The sequence below is a fragment of the Salvelinus fontinalis genome, chromosome 3, assembly GCF_029448725.1.
Source record: "Salvelinus fontinalis isolate EN_2023a chromosome 3, ASM2944872v1, whole genome shotgun sequence".
Taxonomy (NCBI): domain Eukaryota; kingdom Metazoa; phylum Chordata; class Actinopteri; order Salmoniformes; family Salmonidae; genus Salvelinus; species Salvelinus fontinalis.
In genome coordinates, this window is record NC_074667.1 from 975867 (window position 1) to 997688 (window position 21822).

At 47.5% G+C, this 21822-nt stretch overlaps 1 protein-coding gene across 1 annotated transcript in view; it reads right to left on the reverse strand.

Moving 5' to 3' along the window:
* trip10b (thyroid hormone receptor interactor 10b) overlaps positions 1-21822 on the reverse strand; it is a 39410-nt gene that overhangs the window by 1529 nt on the left and 16059 nt on the right. The window contains exons 3-13 of the mRNA XM_055901191.1: positions 20943-20996; positions 20514-20661; positions 20288-20350; positions 16825-16929; positions 15158-15286; positions 12627-12773; positions 12157-12321; positions 5141-5250; positions 3443-3575; positions 2987-3054; positions 2489-2598 (exon numbers count right to left, since the gene is read on the reverse strand). Of these exons, the coding sequence (XP_055757166.1) occupies positions 2489-2598; positions 2987-3054; positions 3443-3575; positions 5141-5250; positions 12157-12321; positions 12627-12773; positions 15158-15286; positions 16825-16929; positions 20288-20350; positions 20514-20661; positions 20943-20996 (1232 nt within the window). The remainder of the gene's footprint in view (positions 1-2488; positions 2599-2986; positions 3055-3442; positions 3576-5140; positions 5251-12156; positions 12322-12626; positions 12774-15157; positions 15287-16824; positions 16930-20287; positions 20351-20513; positions 20662-20942; positions 20997-21822) is intronic.

Sequence of the window (21822 nt, forward strand, 5' to 3'; positions counted from 1 at the left end):
CCTGGAGACAGACACACACTAGTTATAGACACTGTCCCCTCACTGGAACCTGGAGACAGACACACACTAGCTATAGACACTGTCCCCTCACTGGAACCTGGAGACAGACACACTAGTTATAGACACTGTCCCCTCACTGGAACCTGGAGACAGACACACTAGTTATAGATACTGTCCCCTCACTGGAACCTGGAGACAGACACACACTAGTTATAGACACTGTCCCCTCACTGGAACCTGGAGACAGACACACACTAGTTATAGACACTGTCCCCTCACTGGAACCTGGAGACAGACACACTAGTTATAGACACTGTCCCCTCACTGGAACCTGGAGACAGACACACTAGTTATAGACACTGTCCCCTCACTGGAACCTGGAGACAGACACACTAGTTATAGACACTGTCCCCTCACTGTCCCCTGGAGACAGACACACTAGTTATAGACACTGTCCCCTCACTGTCCCCTGGAGACAGACACACTAGTTATAGACACTGTCCCCTCACTGGAACCTGGAGACAGACACACTAGTTATAGACACTGTCCCCTCACTGTCCCCTGGAGACAGACACACACTAGTTATAGACACTGTCCCCTCACTGTCCCCTGGAGACAGACACACTAGTTATAGACACTGTCCCCTCACTGGAACCTGGAGACAGACACACACTAGTTATAGACACTGTCCCCTCACTGGAACCTGGAGACAGACACACACTAGTTATAGACACTGTCCCCTCACTGGAACCTGGAGACAGACACACTAGTTATAGACACATTCCCCTCACTGTCCCCTGGAGACAGACACACTAGTTATAGACACTGTCCCCTCACTGGAACCTGGAGACAGACACACTAGTTATAGACACTGTCCCCTCACTGGAACCTGGAGACAGACACACACTAGTTATAGACACTGTCCCCTCACTGGAACCTAGAGACAGACACACACTAGTTATAGACACTGTCCCCTCACTGGAACCTGGAGACAGACACACACTAGTTATAGACACTGTCCCCTCACTGGAACCTAGAGACAGACACACTAGTTATAGACACTGTCCCCTCACTGGAACCTGGAGACAGACACACACTAGTTATAGACACTGTCCCCTCACTGGAACCTGGAGACAGACACACACTAGTTATAGACACTGTCCCCTCACTGGAACCTGGAGACAGACACACACTAGTTATAGACACTGTCCCCTCACTGGAACCTGGAGACAGACACACACTAGTTATAGACACTGTCCCCTCACTGGAACCTGGAGACAGACACACACTAGTTATAGACACTGTCCCCTCACTGGAACCTGGAGACAGACACACACTAGTTATAGACACTGTCCCCTCACTGGAACCTGGAGACAGACACACACTAGTTATAGACACTGTCCCCTCACTGGAACCTGGAGACAGACACACACTAGTTATAGACACTGTCCCCTCACTGGAACCTGGAGACAGACACACTAGTTATAGACACTGTCCCTTCACTGGAACCTGGAGACAGACACACACTAGTTATAGACACTGTCCCCTCACTGGAACCTGGAGACAGACACACACTAGTTATAGACACTGTTCCCTCACTGGAACCTGGAGACAGACACACACTAGTTATAGACACTGTCCCCTCACTGGAACCTGGAGACAGACACACACTAGTTATAGACACTGTCCCATCACTGGAACCTGGAGACAGACACACACTAGTTATAGACACTGTCCCCTCACTGGAACCTGGAGACAGACACACACTAGTTATAGACACTGTCCCCTCACTGGAACCTGGAGACAGACACACACTAGTTATAGACACTGTCCCCTCACTGGAACCTGGAGACAGACACACACTAGTTATAGACACTGTCCCCTCACTGGAACCTGGAGACAGACACACACTAGTTATAGACACTGTCCCCTCACTGGAACCTGGAGACAGACACACTAGTTATAGACACTGTCCCTTCACTGGAACCTGGAGACAGACACACACTAGTTATAGACACTGTCCCCTCACTGGAACCTGGAGACAGACACACACTAGTTATAGACACTGTTCCCTCACTGGAACCTGGAGACAGACACACACTAGTTATAGACACTGTCCCCTCACTGGAACCTGGAGACAGACACACACTAGTTATAGACACTGTCCCATCACTGGAACCTGGAGACAGACACACACTAGTTATAGACACTGTCCCCTCACTGGAACCTGGAGACAGACACACACTAGTTATAGACACTGTCCCCTCACTGGAACCTGGAGACAGACACACTAGTTATAGACACTGTCCCCTCACTGGAACCTGGAGACAGACACACACTAGTTATAGACTCTGTCCCCCCACTGGATGAGAGAGAGGAAGGAGGAGAGAGTGGTACACAGACAAACACTGATCACACATCAACTAATAGATGTCTGTCTGATGGTGTGTGTGTGATGGTGTGTGTGTGTGTGATGGTGTGTGTGTACCTTGGAAGGTGTAGAGGGCAGTAGCCTTTCCTATAGGAGTCTCCACATCTTCATCAAAGTCTTCGTCAAACTCTGAGTAGATGTTCTGAGACGGATCAGCTGACATGGAACTGAAGACAGTGACACACACACGTTATACACTAACAAACACACATTATATAAACACACACACACATTATATAAACACACACACATTATATATACACACACACATTATATATACACACACACACATTATATATACACACACACACATTATATATACACACACACATTATATATACACACACACATTATATATACACACACACATTATATAAACACACATACATTATATAATCACACATACGTTATACACTAACACACACATTATATTAACACACATACGTTATATTAACACACATACGTTATACACTAACACACACATTATATTAACACACACACATTATATAATCACACATACGTTATACACTAACACACACACTCTCCCTCTCTTACCAGTGTTGATTGTTGTTGACAGCAGTGTTGGTAGAATCATCTCCTCTGAAAGCTTCAGCCAGCCACGACTGCCAGAGAGAAGAATGACGTGCTATTTACTTTAGATGGCTAGTGACAAACGTGTGTGTGTCCGTGTGTGTGTTACCAAGCCAGAGTGTGTGTGTCCGTGTGTGTGTTACCAAGCCAGAGTGTGTGTGTCCGTGTGTGTGTTACCAAGCCAGAGTGTGTGTGTCCGTGTGTGTGTTACCAAGCCAGAGTGTGTGTGTCCGTGTGTGTGTTACCAAGCCAGAGTGTGTGTGTCCATGTTACCAAGCCAGAGTGTGTGTGTGCGTGTGTGCGTGCGTGTGTGTTACCAAGCCAGAGTGTGTGTGTCCGTGTGTGTGTTACCAAGCCAGAGTGTGTGTGTCCGTGTTACCAAGCCAGAGTGCGTGCGTGTGTGTGCGCGCAGTAGCCTACCTCGTATTTGGTGAGTTGTCCTCTGAGTCGTCCAACGTTCTGCGAGGTCTGGGTGATCTGAGGTTCTAGACTGGCTGGGTCTCCCATCTGAGGGTTCCGTTCATAAACACCTCTCATCTTCTCTAATGCCTCACTGGAGGAGGAGGAAAGAGACAGACGGACAGACGACACAAACACACAGAAACAGGAAATATGTTAGAGAAGAAGGGTGTCTGTTAGAACAAATCAATGTGTCCCAAAAGGCACACTATTCCCATCTAGTACACTACTACTGATCAGAGCCGCCCTATAAGACCATCTAGTACACTACTACTGATCAGAGCCCTATAAGACCATCTAGTACACTACTACTGATCAGAGCCCTATAAGACCATCTAGTACACTACTACTGATCAGAGCCCTATAAGACCATCTAGTACACTACTACTGATCAGGGCCCTATAAGACCATCTAGTACACTACTACTGATCAGGGCCCTATAAGACCATCTAGTACACTACTACTGATCAGAGCCCTATAAGACCATCTAGTACACTACTACTGATCAGGGCCCTATAAGACCATCTAGTACACTACTACTGATCAGGGCCCTATAAGACCATCTAGTACACTACTACTGATCAGAGCCCTATAAGACCATCTAGTACACTACTACTGATCAGAGCCCTATAAGACCATCTAGTACACTACTACTGATCAGAGCCCTATAAGACCATCTAGTACACTACTACTGATCAGGGCCCTATAAGACCATCTAGTACACTACTACTGATCAGAGCCCTATAAGACCATCTAGTACACTACTACTGATCAGAGCCCTATAAGACCATCTAGTACACTACTACTGATCAGAGCCCTATAAGACCATCTAGTACACTACTACTGATCAGAGCCCTATAAGACCATCTAGTACACTACTACTGATCAGGGCCCTATAAGACCATCTAGTACACTACTACTGATCAGAGCCTTATAAGACCATCTAGTACACTACTACTGATCAGAGCCCTATAAGACCATCTAGTACACTACTACTGATTAGAGCCCTATAAGACCATCTAGTACACTACTACTGATCAGGGCCCTATAAGACCATCTAGTACACTACTACTGAGCAGAGCCCTATAAGACCATCTAGTACACTACTACTGATTAGAGCCCTATAAGACCATCTAGTACACTACTACTGATCAGGGCCCTATAAGACCATCTAGTACACTACTACTGATCAGAGCCCTATAAGACCATCTAGTACACTACTACTGATCAGAGCCCTATAAGACCATCTAGTACACTACTACTGATCAGAGCCCTATAAGACCATCTAGTACACTACTACTGATCAGGGCCCTATAAGACCATCTAGTACACTACTACTGATCAGAGCCGCCCTATAAGACCATCTAGTACACTACTACTGATTAGGGCCCATTAAGCCCTGGTCAAAGGCAGTGTACTATATAGGGAATAGGGTGCCATTTGAGATGGACACGATGGGAGAATCTCCTCGCGCCATCTCTCCTCACCTCCTTCTCAAAACCCATTGGGTGAGAAAGCCAGAGGTCCCTCCCCTCTGACCTGAGAGAGGAGAGAACACGCCAGGAGAATGCAATTGAGATTCTCCCAGTGATGGACAGAGACAGTAAGATAGCCGCCGTCACTGTGGTGATGTCAGAGTGGCGGGAGAGGCGGAGCTACCTCTGGTCCAGCTCCTTTTGAAGTTCCTTGGTGATGTCATCAATCTTGGACTGAAGTCTCTTCTTCCTCTGTTCTGGAGGCAGGTGAGAGAAGTCCTCAGCAGCTGGAGACTGGGCGAGGGGGCCGGAGAGAGAGAGAGAGGAGGGGCCCGGAGAAAGAGAGAGAGAAAGGAGGGGGCCGGAGAGAGAGAGAGAGGAGGGGGCCGGAGAGAGAGAGAGAGAGAGGAGGGGCGAGGGGGCCGGAGAGAGAGAGAGGGGCGAGGGGGCCGGAGAGAGAGAGAGAGAGAGAGAGGAGGGGCGAGGGGGCCGGAGAGAGAGAGAGAGAGAGAGAGGAGGAGCGAGGGGGCCGGAGAGAGAGAGAGAGAGAGAGAGGAGGAGCGAGGGGGCCGGGGAGAGAGAGAGAGGAGGTGCGAGGGGGCCGGAGAGAGAGAGAGGAGGAGCGAAGGGGCCGGAGAGAGAGAGAGGAGAGGCGAAGGGGCCGGAGAGAGAGGGGCCCGGAGAGAGAGAGAGCGGCGAGGGGGCCGGAGAGAGAGAAAGGAGAGGCGAGGGGGCCGGAGAGAGAGAAAGGAGGGGCGAGGGGGCCGGAGAGAGAGAGGGGAGGGGCGAGGGGGCCGGAGAGAGAGAGGAGGGGCGAGGGGGCCGGAGAGAGAGAGAGGATGGGCGAGGGGGCCGGAGAGAGAGAGGAGGGGCGAGGGGGCCGGAGAGAGAGAGGAGGGGCGAGGGGGCCGGAGAGAGAGAGGAGGGGCGAGGGGGCCGGAGAGAGAGAGGAGGTGGCGAGAGACGGGGTGCGGGAGAGAGAGAGACAATGACATTTGAAATGTCTATTATTTTTAACATTTTGTGTGTTTAATGTTTACGTTTTTACTGTTTATTATCTAGTTCACTTGCTTTGGCAATGTTAACATGCGTTTCCCATGACAATAAAACCACTTAAATTGAATTGAGAGAGGAGGGGTGAGAGAGAGAGGAGGGGCAAGAGAGAGAGAGGGGAGGGAGAGAGCGAGTGAGCGAGAGAAAGCGAGAGAGCGAGCGAGATAGATGAGGGTGAGGTGTTACACATGCTCACACACAGAGAAAAGACACGTGTTGGAGATAAACCCGAGTTAAACCTGAGTTAGTGATAAATATCCCTCAGTTATTACCGAAACCGCTTTAAACCCTCAAAACCAGACATGGGTTTTGTTTAAACCCTCAAAACCAGACATGGGTTTTGTTTAAAAACCCTCAAAACCAGACATGGGTTCTGTCCCAATGTCTCTCCTTCCTCCTGAAGTGTATACTTCCACCATATGAAAGGAAATGACTGACATAAGAAATGTGGTAAGAATAACTTCCACCAGCCCACGTCTCCACCAATCTAACACTGTAATAACTCCCACGTCTCCACCAATCTAACGCTGTAACAACTCCCACGTCTCCACCAATCTAACGCTGTAACAACTCCCACGTCTCCACCAATCTAACGCTGTAATAACTCCCACGTCTCCAACAATCTAACGCTGTAACAACTCCCACGTCTCCACCAATCTAACGCTGTAACAACTCCCACGTCTCCACCAATCTAACACTGTAATAACTCCCACGTCTCCACCAATCTAACGCTGTAATAACTCCCACGTCTCCACCAATCTAACGCTGTAACAACTCCCACGTCTCCACCAATATAACGCTGTAATAACTCCCACGTCTCCACCAATCTAACGCTGTAACAACTCCCACGTCTCCACCAATCTAACACTGTAATAACTCCCACGTCTCCACCAATCTAACGCTGTAACAACTCCCACGTCTCCACCAATCTAACGCTGTAATAACTCCCACGTCTCCACCAATCTAACGCTGTAATAACTCCCACGTCTCCACCAATCTAACACTGTAATAACTCCCACGTCTCCACCAATCTAACGCTGTAACAACTCCCACGTCTCCACCAATCTAACGCTGTAACAACTCCCACGTCTCCACCAATCTAACGCTGTAATAACTCCCACGTCTCCACCAATCTAACGCTGTAATAACTCCCACGTCTCCACCAATCTAACGCTGTAACAACTCCCACGTCTCCACCAATCTAACGCTGTAATAACTCCCACGTCTCCACCAATCTAACGCTGTAACAACTCCCACGTCTCCACCAATCTAACGCTGTAATAACTCCCACGTCTCCACCAATCTAACGCTGTAACAACTCCCACGTCTCCACCAATCTAACGCTGTAATAACTCCCACGTCTCCACCAATCTAACGCTGTAATAACTCCCACCAGCCCACGTCTCCACCAATCTAACGCTGTAACAAATCCCACGTCTCCACCAATCTAACGCTGTAATAACTCCCACGTCTCCACCAATCTAACGCTGTAATAACTCCCACGTCTCCACCAATCTAACACTGTAATAACTCCCACGTCTCCACCAATCTAACGCTGTAATAACTCCCACGTCTCCACCAATCTAACGCTGTAACAACTCCCACGTCTCCACCAATATAACGCTGTAATAACTCCCACGTCTCCACCAATCTAACGCTGTAATAACTCCCACCAGCCCACGTCTCCACCAATCTAACGCTGTAACAACTCCCACGTCTCCACCAATCTAACGCTGTAATAACTCCCACGTCTCCACCAATCTAACGCTGTAACAACTCCCACGTCTCCACCAATATAACGCTGTAACAACTCCCACGTCTCCACCAATCTAACGCTGTAACAACTCCCACGTCTCCACCAATCTAACGCTGTAATAACTCCCACGTCTCCACCAATCTAACGCTGTAATAACTCCCACCAGCCCACGTCTCCACCAATCTAACGCTGTAACAACTCCTACGTCTCCAACAATCTAACGCTGTAATAACTCCCACGTCTCCACCAATCTAACGCTGTAACAACTCCCACGTCTCCACCAATCTAACGCTGTAATAACTCCCACGTCTCCACCAATCTAACGCTGTAATAACTCCCACGTCTCCACCAATCTAACACTGTAATAACTCCCACGTCTCCACCAATCTAACGCTGTAATAACTCCCACGTCTCCACCAATCTAACGCTGTAACAACTCCCACGTCTCCACCAATATAACGCTGTAATAACTCCCACGTCTCCACCAATCTAACGCTGTAATAACTCCCACGTCTCCACCAATCTAACGCTGTAATAACTCCCACCAGCCCACGTCTCCACCAATCTAACGCTGTAACAACTCCCACGTCTCCACCAATATAACGCTGTAATAACTCCCACGTCTCCACCAATCTAACACTGTAATAACTCCCACGTCTCCACCAATCTAACGCTGTAACAACTCCCACGTCTCCACCAATCTAACGCTGTAACAACTCCCACGTCTCCACCAATCTAACGCTGTAATAACTCCCACGTCTCCACCAATCTAACGCTGTAATAACTCCCACGTCTCCACCAATCTAACGCTGTAACAACTCCCACGTCTCCACCAATCTAACGCTGTAATAACTCCCACGTCTCCACCAATCTAACACTGTAATAACTCCCACGTCTCCACCAATCTAACGCTGTAACAACTCCCACGTCTCCACCAATCTAACGCTGTAACAACTCCCACGTCTCCACCAATCTAACACTGTAATAACTCCCACGTCTCCACCAATCTAACGCTGTAACAACTCCCACGTCTCCACCAATCTAACGCTGTAATAACTCCCACGTCTCCACCAATCTAACGCTGTAATAACTCCCACGTCTCCACCAATCTAACACTGTAATAACTCCCACGTCTCCACCAATCTAACGCTGTAACAACTCCCACGTCTCCACCAATCTAACGCTGTAACAACTCCCACGTCTCCACCAATCTAACGCTGTAATAACTCCCACGTCTCCACCAATCTAACGCTGTAATAACTCCCACGTCTCCACCAATCTAACGCTGTAACAACTCCCACGTCTCCACCAATCTAACGCTGTAATAACTCCCACGTCTCCACCAATCTAACGCTGTAACAACTCCCACGTCTCCACCAATCTAACGCTGTAATAACTCCCACGTCTCCACCAATCTAACGCTGTAACAACTCCCACGTCTCCACCAATCTAACGCTGTAATAACTCCCACGTCTCCACCAATCTAACGCTGTAATAACTCCCACCAGCCCACGTCTCCACCAATCTAACGCTGTAACAAATCCCACGTCTCCACCAATCTAACGCTGTAATAACTCCCACGTCTCCACCAATCTAACGCTGTAATAACTCCCACGTCTCCACCAATCTAACACTGTAATAACTCCCACGTCTCCACCAATCTAACGCTGTAATAACTCCCACGTCTCCACCAATCTAACGCTGTAACAACTCCCACGTCTCCACCAATATAACGCTGTAATAACTCCCACGTCTCCACCAATCTAACGCTGTAATAACTCCCACCAGCCCACGTCTCCACCAATCTAACGCTGTAACAACTCCCACGTCTCCACCAATCTAACGCTGTAATAACTCCCACGTCTCCACCAATCTAACGCTGTAACAACTCCCACGTCTCCACCAATATAACGCTGTAACAACTCCCACGTCTCCACCAATCTAACGCTGTAACAACTCCCACGTCTCCACCAATCTAACGCTGTAATAACTCCCACGTCTCCACCAATCTAACGCTGTAATAACTCCCACCAGCCCACGTCTCCACCAATCTAACGCTGTAACAACTCCTACGTCTCCAACAATCTAACGCTGTAATAACTCCCACGTCTCCACCAATCTAACGCTGTAACAACTCCCACGTCTCCACCAATCTAACGCTGTAATAACTCCCACGTCTCCACCAATCTAACGCTGTAATAACTCCCACGTCTCCACCAATCTAACACTGTAATAACTCCCACGTCTCCACCAATCTAACGCTGTAATAACTCCCACGTCTCCACCAATCTAACGCTGTAACAACTCCCACGTCTCCACCAATATAACGCTGTAATAACTCCCACGTCTCCACCAATCTAACGCTGTAACAACTCCCACGTCTCCACCAATCTAACGCTGTAATAACTCCCACGTCTCCACCAATCTAACGCTGTAATAACTCCCACCAGCCCACGTCTCCACCAATCTAACGCTGTAACAACTCCCACGTCTCCACCAATATAACGCTGTAATAACTCCCACGTCTCCACCAATCTAACACTGTAACAACTCCCACGTCTCCACCAATCTAACGCTGTAACAACTCCCACGTCTCCACCAATCTAACGCTGTAATAACTCCCACGTCTCCACCAATCTAACGCTGTAATAACTCCCACGTCTCCACCAATCTAACGCTGTAACAACTCCCACGTCTCCACCAATCTAACACTGTAATAACTCCCACGTCTCCACCAATCTAACGCTGTAACAACTCCCACGTCTCCACCAATCTAACGCTGTAATAACTCCCACGTCTCCACCAATCTAACACTGTAATAACTCCCACGTCTCCACCAATCTAACGCTGTAATAACTCCCACGTCTCCACCAATCTAACACTAACAACTCCCACGTCTCCACCAATCTAACGCTGTAACAACTCCCACGTCTCCACCAATCTAACGCTGTAATAACTCCCACGTCTCCACCAATCTAACGCTGTAATAACTCCCACGTCTCCACCAATCTAACGCTGTAACAACTCCCACGTCTCCACCAATCTAACGCTGTAACAACTCCCACGTCTCCACCAATCTAACGCTGTAACAACTCCCACGTCTCCACCAATCTAACTCTGTAATAACTCCCACGTCTCCACCAATCTAACGCTGTAACAACTCCCACGTCTCCACCAATCTAACTCTTTTACATTTGTGGGATGTAGTGAACAAGTGCACACTTCAGGAGACAGGAGATATTGTAGTACTGCTGGTTGTTATCTTTGTCCTCTAAACACTTCCAGAGTACTGACTGGTGGAGGCCTGGATCACATCTAACCACAGGAAGTGTTACCATGTCAACTACCATGGAAAGAGAACACCAGTCAGTACTGTGGAGGTGGAGGCCTGGATTACATCTAACCGTAACCATAGGAACCCTGATCTAAACCGTAACCACAGGAAGTGTTACCATGTGCTTGCCAGAATTGATCCTCTGGAACTTGAGAAGGATGGACACTCATCGTGAGACACACAGATAAACAGAAACACACACATGTATTGTGACATCTTCAGACGTTGTAAACAAACAACAAAATGTCCTCATCCACCAATCAGCATTGGGCTTACCTGTCCATCTAGCCCAGAGCTGTCCAATCCTGGTCCTGGAGGGCCCAAACACTTCTGGTTTTCATCCTGTCCTTCTAATTAGGGACTAATTCAGACCTGGGACACCAGGTGAGTGTAATTAACTACCAGGTAGAAACTAAAACCAGGAGTGTTTGGGCCCTCCGGGACCGGGATTGGACAGCCCTGATCTAGCCAATGAGTCTCTGTTGTTGGTGCGGAACCCTGGGCCCATGTGACTCACCTGAGTATGGTGGTTAACCAATACACTGATCTGGGACCAGTTTTCCTCCCATAATCCTAAACGGATCCATTAGATACTAACCTAACCACTGATCTAGCACCAGATTACCCTCCTATAATCCTAACCTGAACCATTAGGAGGGGAAACACCAAACTGTCCTCAGATCTAGGGTGACTCACCGGTCTGTGTAGGGCACTGAAGGTAGCAAGGCGAGGTTTGACAGAATGGTTAAACTCCTTGATTATTTGCAGGAATACTTGGGAACAGATTTCCTGAATTTAAACATTGTTTTACATAATTCCTGGTATTTTGCAGTCTATAAAAAATAAAGATGTTATATTCTATTCCCATTTTGTTAAAATAAAAACCTTTGGGGGCCCAAAAAAATTACTGTTGCAGGTGTACAGTGTAGTGTTCAGGGTGCTAGTATATACCTTGTTCTTGTGGCTGAAGGGCCACAGTTTAGTGTGTACTTTAGGTTGGTTGAGGCTGGAGTCTGATGTAGGTTAGTGTGTAGGGTGTAGTGTGAAGGGTACATACCTTGGTTTTCTTGTGGCTGAAGGGCCACAGTTTAGTGCGTACTTTAGGTTGGTTGAGGTTGGCGTCTGAGGAGGCCGGTTTGATACCTTGGCTGTAGTCTTCAAAGTCCACTTCAGCCGGTCGCTCAAAACCCGACTTGTGTTGTTCTATAAATCGCAACGAGTCCTGAAGACACACAGGACATGGCAGGTGAGTGTGTCTGTATTAGTGACCATGTGTGTGTGTGTTGGTGTGTGTGTACGCATACTTGCGTCCGTGTGTGTTAGCACCCATGTGTGTGTGTGTATGAATGTTGCGTCCGTGTGTGTTAGCACCCGTGTGTGTGTGTGTGTATGTGTGTTAGCGACCATGTGTGTGTGTGTGTGCATCCGTGTGTGTGTTGGTGTGTGTGTGTGCGTCCGTGTGTGTGTTGGTGTGTGTGTGTGCGTCCGTGTGTGTGTTGGTGTGTGTGCGTCCGTGTGTGTTCTCACCTGTTTGCCGTTGGTGTTCCTCCCTGCCATACTGATCCCGTCCAGACATTTAGTGATGATGGGTAAAACCTTCTTCTCTACGGCAGCAAACTGACCGTAGCCCTCTGCCAAGCACCTGATACGCCGCTCATCCATATCCTGCAGCTTCTACATTATATACACACACATTATACACACACACACACACATTATATACACACACATTATATACACACATTATATACACACACACACACACACACACACACGATATACACACACATTATATACACACACACAAATGATATGTACACACACACACATTATATACACACACACACGATATATACACACACAAAAAAACTGTCCTGTATAACTGACCGTGAGGGTACACAAAATTCAGTCCCATTCAAAAATCATATTTCCGCTAACCCCTAAACTAAACCTATCCTTAAAGCCTAGCTCCTAACCCTCATTCTAACCTTAACCCCCTAGAAATAGCATTTGACCTTGTGGGGGACTAACAAAATGTCCCCAGTTTGTTTGTTTACTATTCTAGTAAGGACTTCTGGTCCCCACAAGTATAGTTAAACACATCCACACAATACACACGCACGTTATATATACACACACACACACACGTCCACACACACACAGTACAGTACCAGTCAACAGTTTGGACACACCTACTCATTCCAGGGTTTTTATTTTTACTATTTTCTACATTGTAGAATAATAGTGAAGACATCAAAACTATGAAATAATGTGGAATCATGTAGTAACCCTTGAATGAGTTTGTGTCCAAACTTCTGACTGGTACTGTGTGTATATACAGTGTATATACAGTTGAAATCTGGAGTTTACATACACCTTTGTCAAATACATTTAAACTCAGTTTTTCACAATTCCTGACATTTAATCCCAGTAAAAATTCCCTGTCTTAGGTCAGTTAGGATCACCACTTTATTTAAGAATGTGAAATGTCAGAAAAATAGTAGAGAGAATGATTTATTTCAGCTTTTATTTCTTTCATCACATTCCCAGTGGGACAGAAGTTTACATACACTCAATTAGTATTTGGTAGCATTGCCTTTACATTGTTTAACTTGGGTCAAACGTTTCGGGTAGCCTTCCACAAGCTTCCCACAATAAATTGGGTGAATTTTGTGCCGATTCCTCCTGACAGAGCTGGTATAACTGAGTCAGGTTTGTAGGCCTTCTTGCTCGCACACGCTTTTTCAGTTCTGACCACAAATGTTCTATAGGATTGAGGTCAGGTCTTTGTGATGGCCAAGCCAATACCTTGACTTTGTTGTCCTTAAGCCATTTTGCCACAACTTTGGAAGTATGCTTGGTGTCATTGTCTATTTGGAAGACCCATTTGCGACCAAGCTTCAACTTCCTGACTGATGTCTCGAGATGTTGCTTCAATATATACACACATACTTTTCCTTCCTCATGATGACATCTATTTTGTGAAGTACACCAGGCCCTCCAGCAGCAAAGCACCCCCACAACATGATGCTGCCTCCCCCGAGCTTCACGGTTGGGATGGTGATCTTCGGCTTGCAAGCCTCCCCCTTTTTCCTCCAAACATAACAAAGGTAATTATGGCCAAACAGTTTTGTTTGGCTATTTTTGTTTCATCAGACCAGAGAACATTTCTCTAAAAAGTACAATCTTTGACCCCCTGTGCAGTTGCAAACCGTAGTCTGGCTTCTTTATGGCGGTTTTGGAGCAGTTGCTTCTTCCTTGCTGAGCGGCCTTTCAGGTTGTTGATATAGGACTTGTTTTACTGTGGATATAGATACTTTTGTACCCGTTTCCCCCAGAATCTTCACAGGTTCTTTGCTTTTGTTCTGGGATTGATTTGCACCTTTCGCACCAAAGTACGTTCATCTCTAGGAGACAGAATGCGTCTCCTTCCTGAGTGGTATGATGGCTGTGTGGTCCCATGGTGTTTATACTTGCGTACTATTGTTTGTACAGATGAACGTGGTACCTTCAGGCGTTTGGAAATTGCTCCCAAGGATGAACCAGACTTGTGTAGGTCCACAATTATTTTTTTATGAATTCTTTGCTGATTTCTTTTGATTTTCCCATGATGTCAAGCGTAGAGGCACTGAGTTTGAAGGTAGGCCTTGAAATACATCCACAGGTACACCTCCAATTGGCTCAAATAATGTCAATTACCCTATCAGAAGCTTCTAAAGCCATGACATCATTTTCTGGAAGTTTCCAAGCTGTTTAAAGGCACAGCCAACTTAGTGTATGTAAACTTCTGACCCACTGGAATTGTGATACAGTGAAATATAAGTGAAAAAAATCTGTCTATAAACAGTTGTTGGAAAAATGACTTGTGTCATGCACAAAGTAGATGTCCTAAACAAATTGCCAAAACTATAGTTTGTTAACAAGAAATTTGTGGAGTGGTTGAAAAACAAGTTTTAATGACTCCAACCTAAGAGTATGTAAACTTTCGACTTCAACTGTATATATATATATATCTATATCTCCCAGACACGTGGAGACAGATCAGTAGGTAAAGTTACATTAAACAGCTGCGGTATCTCTGTGTAGTAGAAGGTGTTCTGTTGCTTGTTGTATGTCTGGAGCTGGGCGGCGTAGTCGTTCCTGCACTCCTCCGCTGTGTGTGTCTTCACATGGGCATGCTGCTTCACCTGGACACACACACCTGTATTAACTGGTATATATGCTGCTTCACCTGGAAACACACACCTGTATTAACTGGTATATAGGCTGCTTCACCTGGAAACACACACCTGTATTAACTGGTATATATGCTGCTTCACCTGGAAACACACACCTGTATTAACTGGTATATAGGCTGCTTCACCTGGAAACACACACCTGTATTAACTGGTATATATGCTGCTTCACCTGGAAACACACACCTGTATTAACTGGTATATAGGCTGCTTCACCTGGAAACACACACCTGTATTAACTGGTATATATGCTGCTTCACCTGGACACACACACCTGTATTAACTGGTATATAGGTACGTATGCTGCTTCACCTGGACACACACACCTGTATTAACTGGTATATAGGTACGCATGCTGCTTCACCTGGACACACACACCTGTATTAACTGGTATATAGGTACGTATGCTGCTTCACCTGGACACACACACCTGTATTAACTGGTATATATGCTGCTTCACCTGGACACACACCTGTATTAACTGGTATATATGCTGCTTCACCTGGACACACACCTGTATTAACTGGTATACAGGTACGTATGATGCTTTACCTGGACACAAACACCTGTATTAACTGGTATATAGGTATATATGCTGCTTCACCTGGACACACACACCTGTATTAACTGGTATATATGCTGCTTCACCTGGACACACACACCTGTATTAACTGGTATATATGCTGCTTCACCTGGACACACACACCTGTATTAACTGGTATATATGCTGCTTCACCTGGAAACACACATGTATTAACTGGTATACAGGTACATATGCTGCTTCACCTGGACACACACCTGTATTAACTGGTATATATGCTGCTTCACCTGGACACACACCTGTATTAACTGGTATATATGCTGCTTCACCTGGACACACACGCCTATATTAACTGGTATATAGGTACGTATGCTGCTTTACCTGGACACACACACCTGTATTAACTGGTATATAGGTACGTATGCTGCTTCACCTGGACACACACCTGTATTCTGGTATATATGCTGCTTCACCTGGACACACACCTATATTAACTGGTATATAGGTACGTATGCTGCTTCACCTGGACACACACCTGTATTAACTGGTATATAGGTACGTATGCTGCTTCACCTGGACACACACCTGTATTAACTGGTATATAGGTACGCATGCTGCTTCACCTAAACACACACACCTGTATTAACTGGTATATAGGTACGCATGCTGCTTCACCTAAACACACGCACCTGTATTAACTGGTATATAGGGACGTATGCTGCTTCACCTGGACACACACCTGTATTAACTGGTATATAGGTACGCATGCTGCTTCACCTGGACACACACACCTGTATTAACTGGTATATAGGTACGTATGCTGCTTCACCTGGACACACACCTGTATTAACTGGTATATAGGTACGCATGCTGCTTCACCTGGACACACACCTGTATTAACTGGTATACAGGTACGTGGTATGAACGTTGAGGTAATGTGAGTGTGTACCTTCTCAACATCTGCTTTGATGGCGTTTGTGTCGTTCTCAATCTTCTCTGCTTGCTGTGTGGCTTTCTCTGCCTCGCCCCACTCCTTGGCAAAACGCCTCTTAGTCTAAACACCACACACACACACACACACACACACACACACACACACACACACACACACACACACACACACACACACACACACACACACAGTTAGATGACATTGTCTGATATTATGAGACTTGGTTTAGTAAGGGTTATAGCAGGGATCATCAAATAGATTCAGCCACGGGCCGATTTCTTCCTGAGCAGACGGACGGTCAGGGGACCAGAACATATTTACAAATCATTTGTAGTCTGCATATTGACCGCAAGAAGCCCAAACAGATAGAAGTTGACTAAAACAATCATTTCAAACCTCGTTTACATTTATATACGATCACGTCTCTCTATTGGGTGAGAGAATACTTGGGGACAGATTTCCAACAATGTAAATCACTTGGAGCTGGCTTTCTGGTGCTGCTGGGATTCTCTGCCTCTAACCCTGTTACAGGGGCTGAGTCACTGACTTCCTGGTGCTGCTGGGATTCTCTGCATCTAACCCTGTTACAGGGGCTGAGTCACTGACTTCCTGGTGCTGCTGGGATTCTCTGCCTCTAACCCTGTTACAGGGGCTGAGTCACTGGCTTCCTGGTGCTGCTGGGATTCTCTGCCTCTAACCCTGTTACAGGGGCTGAGTCACTGACTTCCTGGTGCTGCTGGGATTCTCTGCATCTAACCCTGTTACAGGGGCTGAGTCACTGACTTCCTGGTGCTGCTGGGATTCTCTGCCTCTAACCCTGTTACAGAGGCTGAGTCACTGACTTACTGGTGCTGCTGGGATTCTCTGCCTCTAACCCTGTTACAGGGGCTGAGTCACTGGCTTACTGGTGCTGCTGGGATTCTCTGTCTCTAACCCTGTTACAGAGGCTGAGTCACTGGCTTCCTGGTGCTGCTGGGATTCTCTGCATCTAACCCTGTTACAGGGGCTGAGTCACTGGCTTCCTGGTGCTGCTGGGATTCTCTGCCTCTAACCCTGTTACAGAGGCTGAGTCACTGACTTACTGGTGCCGCTGGGATTCTCTGCCTCTAACCCTGTTACAGGGGCTGAGTCACTGACTTACTGGTGCTGCTAGGATTCTCTGCCTCTAACCCTGTTACAGGGGCTGAGTCACTGTCTTACTGGTGCTACTGGGATTCTCTGCCTCTAACCCTGTTACAGGGGCTGAGTCACTGGCTTCCTGGTGCTGCTGGAATTCTCTGGCTCTAACCCTGTTACAGGGGCTGAGTCACTGACTTACTGGTGCTGCTGGGATTCTCTGCCTCTAACCCTGTTACAGGGGCTGAGTCACTGACTTCCTGGTGCTGCTGGGATTCTCTGCCTCTAACCCTGTTACAGAGGCTGAGTCACTGACTTCCTGGTGCTGCTGGGATTCTCTGCCTCTAACCCTGTTACAGAGGCTGAGTCACTGACTTACTGGTGCTGCTGGGATTCTCTGTCTCTAACCCTGTTACAGAGGCTGAGTCACTGGCTTCCTGGTGCTACTGGGATTCTCTGCCTCTAACCCTGTTACAGGGGCTGAGTCACTGACTTACGGGTGCTGCTGGGATTCTCTGCCTCTAACCCTGTTACAGGGGCTGAGTCACTGACTTACTGGTGTTGATGGGATTCTCTGCCTCTAACCCTGTTACGGGGGCTGAGTCACTGGCTTACTGGTGCTGCTGGGATTCTCTGCCTCTAACCCTGTTACAGGGGCTGAGTCACTGACTTACTGGTGCTGCTGGGATTCTCTGCCTCTAACCCTGTTACAGGGGCTGAGTCACTGTCTTACTGGTGCTACTGGGATTCTCTGCCTCTAACCCTGTTACAGGGGCTGAGTCACTGGCTTCCTGGTGCTGCTGGGATTCTCTGGCTCTAACCCTGTTACAGGGGCTGAGTCACTGACTTACTGGTGCTGCTGGGATTCTCTGCCTCTAACCCTGTTACAGGGGCTGAGTCACTGACTTCCTGGTGCTGCTGGGATTCTCTGCCCCTAACCCTGTTACAGAGGCTGAGTCACTGACTTACTGGTGCTGCTGGGATTCTCTGTCTCTAACCCTGTTACAGAGGCTGAGTCACTGGCTTCCTGGTGCTGCTGGGATTCTCTGCCTCTAACCCTGTTACAGGGGCTGAGTCACTGACTTACTGGTGCTGCTGGGATTCTCTGCCTCTAACCCTGTTACAGGGGCTGAGTCACTGACTTACTGGTGTTGATGGGATTCTCTGCCTCTAACCCTGTTACGGGGGCTGAGTCACTGGCTTACTGGTGCTCTTCCATGCCGTCCCTAGGAAGGGTGCGTCACTTGAGTGGGTTGAGTCACTGACGTGATCTTCCTGTCTGGGTTGGCGCCCCCCCTTGGGTTGTGCCGTGGCGGAGATCTTTGTGGGCTATACTCGGCCTTGTCTCAGGATGGTAAGTTGGTGGTTGAAGATATCCCTCTAGTGGTGTGGGGGCTGTGCTTTGGCAAAGTGGGTGTGGTTATATCCTGCCTGTTTGGCCCTGTCCGGGGGTATCATCGGATGGGGCCACAGTGTCTCCCGACCCCTCCTGTCTCAGCCTCCAGTGCTTATGCTGCAGTAGTTTGTGTCGGGGGGCTAGGGTCAGTCTGTTATATCTGGAGTATTTCTCCTGTCTTATCCAGTATCCTGTTTGAATTTAAGTATGATCTCTCTAATTCTCTCCTTCTCTCTCTCGGGGGACCTGAGCCCTAGGACCATGTCTCAGGACTACCTGGCATGATGACTCCTTGCTGTCCCCAGTCCACCTGGCCGTGCTGCTGCTCTAGTTTCAACTGTTCTGCCTGCGGCTATGGAACCCGGACGTGCTACCTGTCCCAGACTTGCTGTTTTCAACTCTTTAGAGAACGCAGGAGCGGTAGAGATACTCTTAATGATCGGCTATGAAAAGCCAACTGACATTTACTCCTGAGGTGCTGACCTGCTGCACCCTCGACAACTACTGTGATTATTATTATTTGACCATGCTGGTCATTTATGAACATTTGAACATCTTGGCCATGTTCTGTTATAATCTCCTCCCGGCACAGCCAGAAGAGGACTGGCCACCCCTCATAGCCTGGTTCCTCTCTAGGTTTCTTCCTAGGTTTTGGCCTTTCTAGGGAGTTTCTCCTAGCCACTGTGCTTCTACACCTGCATTGCTTGCTGTTTGGGGTTTTAGGCTGGGTTTCTGTACAGCACTTTGAGATATCAGCTGATGTAAGAAGGGCTATATAAATACATTTGATTTGATTTGATTTGTCCAACAATGAACATTCAACAAATAAATGCATTTTCCTCAGAAAACTTGGGGGGGGCAATCAAAACCACCCGTGGGCCGACGGTTGGGGAACCATGGGTTATAGAGATTATAACACGTCACTCTCAATCACACACAGAAACTCACATTCTCTAGCTGTTTAAAACTGATCTCCAAGTTCTGTTGAGCTTTTTTGGCATCGGCCAGGTACTATGGGGAGCGGAGGAGGAGGGGAGAGGGGAGGAAGAGGGGAGGCAGGAGGAGGAGAGGAGGGGAGAGGAGGGGAGAGAGATTAGTTAGACAACATCAAAGTGAGTTCAACATGTCAGTGATGTTATCTCCCTCCCTCCCTCTCTCTCTCCCTCTCCCTCACTGTTTTGCGTTCTTGTTTGAGGTCCTGAAGGTATTTAGTGAGTTCTACACAGATTCCAGTCATCATGTTCTCTGCTATCAGCTCTCTCTGACCCGCATAGTCATTCAGCTCATTCACAATGTCCTGGAACGACTGGTGATTGGTGAACCTGCAGGTGGAGGGGCAACAAGACAGAATGTTATTGGTTCACTTCCAGGAAACAGGGGTAAAGAGTTGTATGTGATTGGTGGGACAAATACATCTGTCTGTCTAAGACAAACATGAGTGACAAAGGATAAGCACAGCATTCATCTGATAATCACTAACTGATTAGAGAGTAGACAGACAGACAGACACAGACAGACAGACAGGCAGACAGGCAGACAGGCAGACAGGCAGACAGGCAGACAGGCAGACAGGCAGACAGGCAGACAGGCAGAGACAGCTCACCCGCACTCCTGCTCCTCTTTGCTGCCTCGTTTAAGGTATTTCTTGGAGAGGTTTCTGAGAGGAAGAGAGAATGTCAGGGTTACATTCTAACAACTAATTAAAATACACTGACACACACTGCACAGACAGAAAGACACATTGCACAGACAGAAAGACACACTGCACAGACAGAAAGACACACTGCACAGACAGAAAGACACACTGCACAGACAGAAAGACACACTGCACAGACAGAAAGACACACTGCACAGACAGAAAGACACACTGCACAGACAGACACACTGCACAGACAGACACACTGCACAGACAGACACACTGCACAGACAGACACACTGCAGACAGAAAGACACACTGCAGACAGAAAGACACACTGCACAGACAGAAAGACACACTGCAGAGACAGACAGACAGACACACTGCAGAGACAGACAGACAGACACACTGCAGAGACAGACACACTGCAGAGACAGACACACTGCAGAGACAGACACACTGCAGAGACAGAAAGGCACACTGCAGAGACAGACACACTGCAGAGACAGAAAGACACACTGCAGAGACAGAAAGACACACTGCAGAGACAGAAAGACACACTGCAGAGACAGACAGACAGACACACTGCACAGACAGACACACTGCAGAGACAGACACACTGCACAGACAGAAAGACACACTGCAGAGACAGACAGACAGACACACTGCACAGACAGACACACTGCACAGACAGACACACTGCACAGACAGAAAGACACACTGCAGAGACAGACAGACAGACACACTGCACAGACAGACACACTGCACAGACAGAAAGACACACTGCAGAGACAGAAAGACACACTGCAGAGACAGAAAGACACACTGCAGAGACAGACAGACAGAC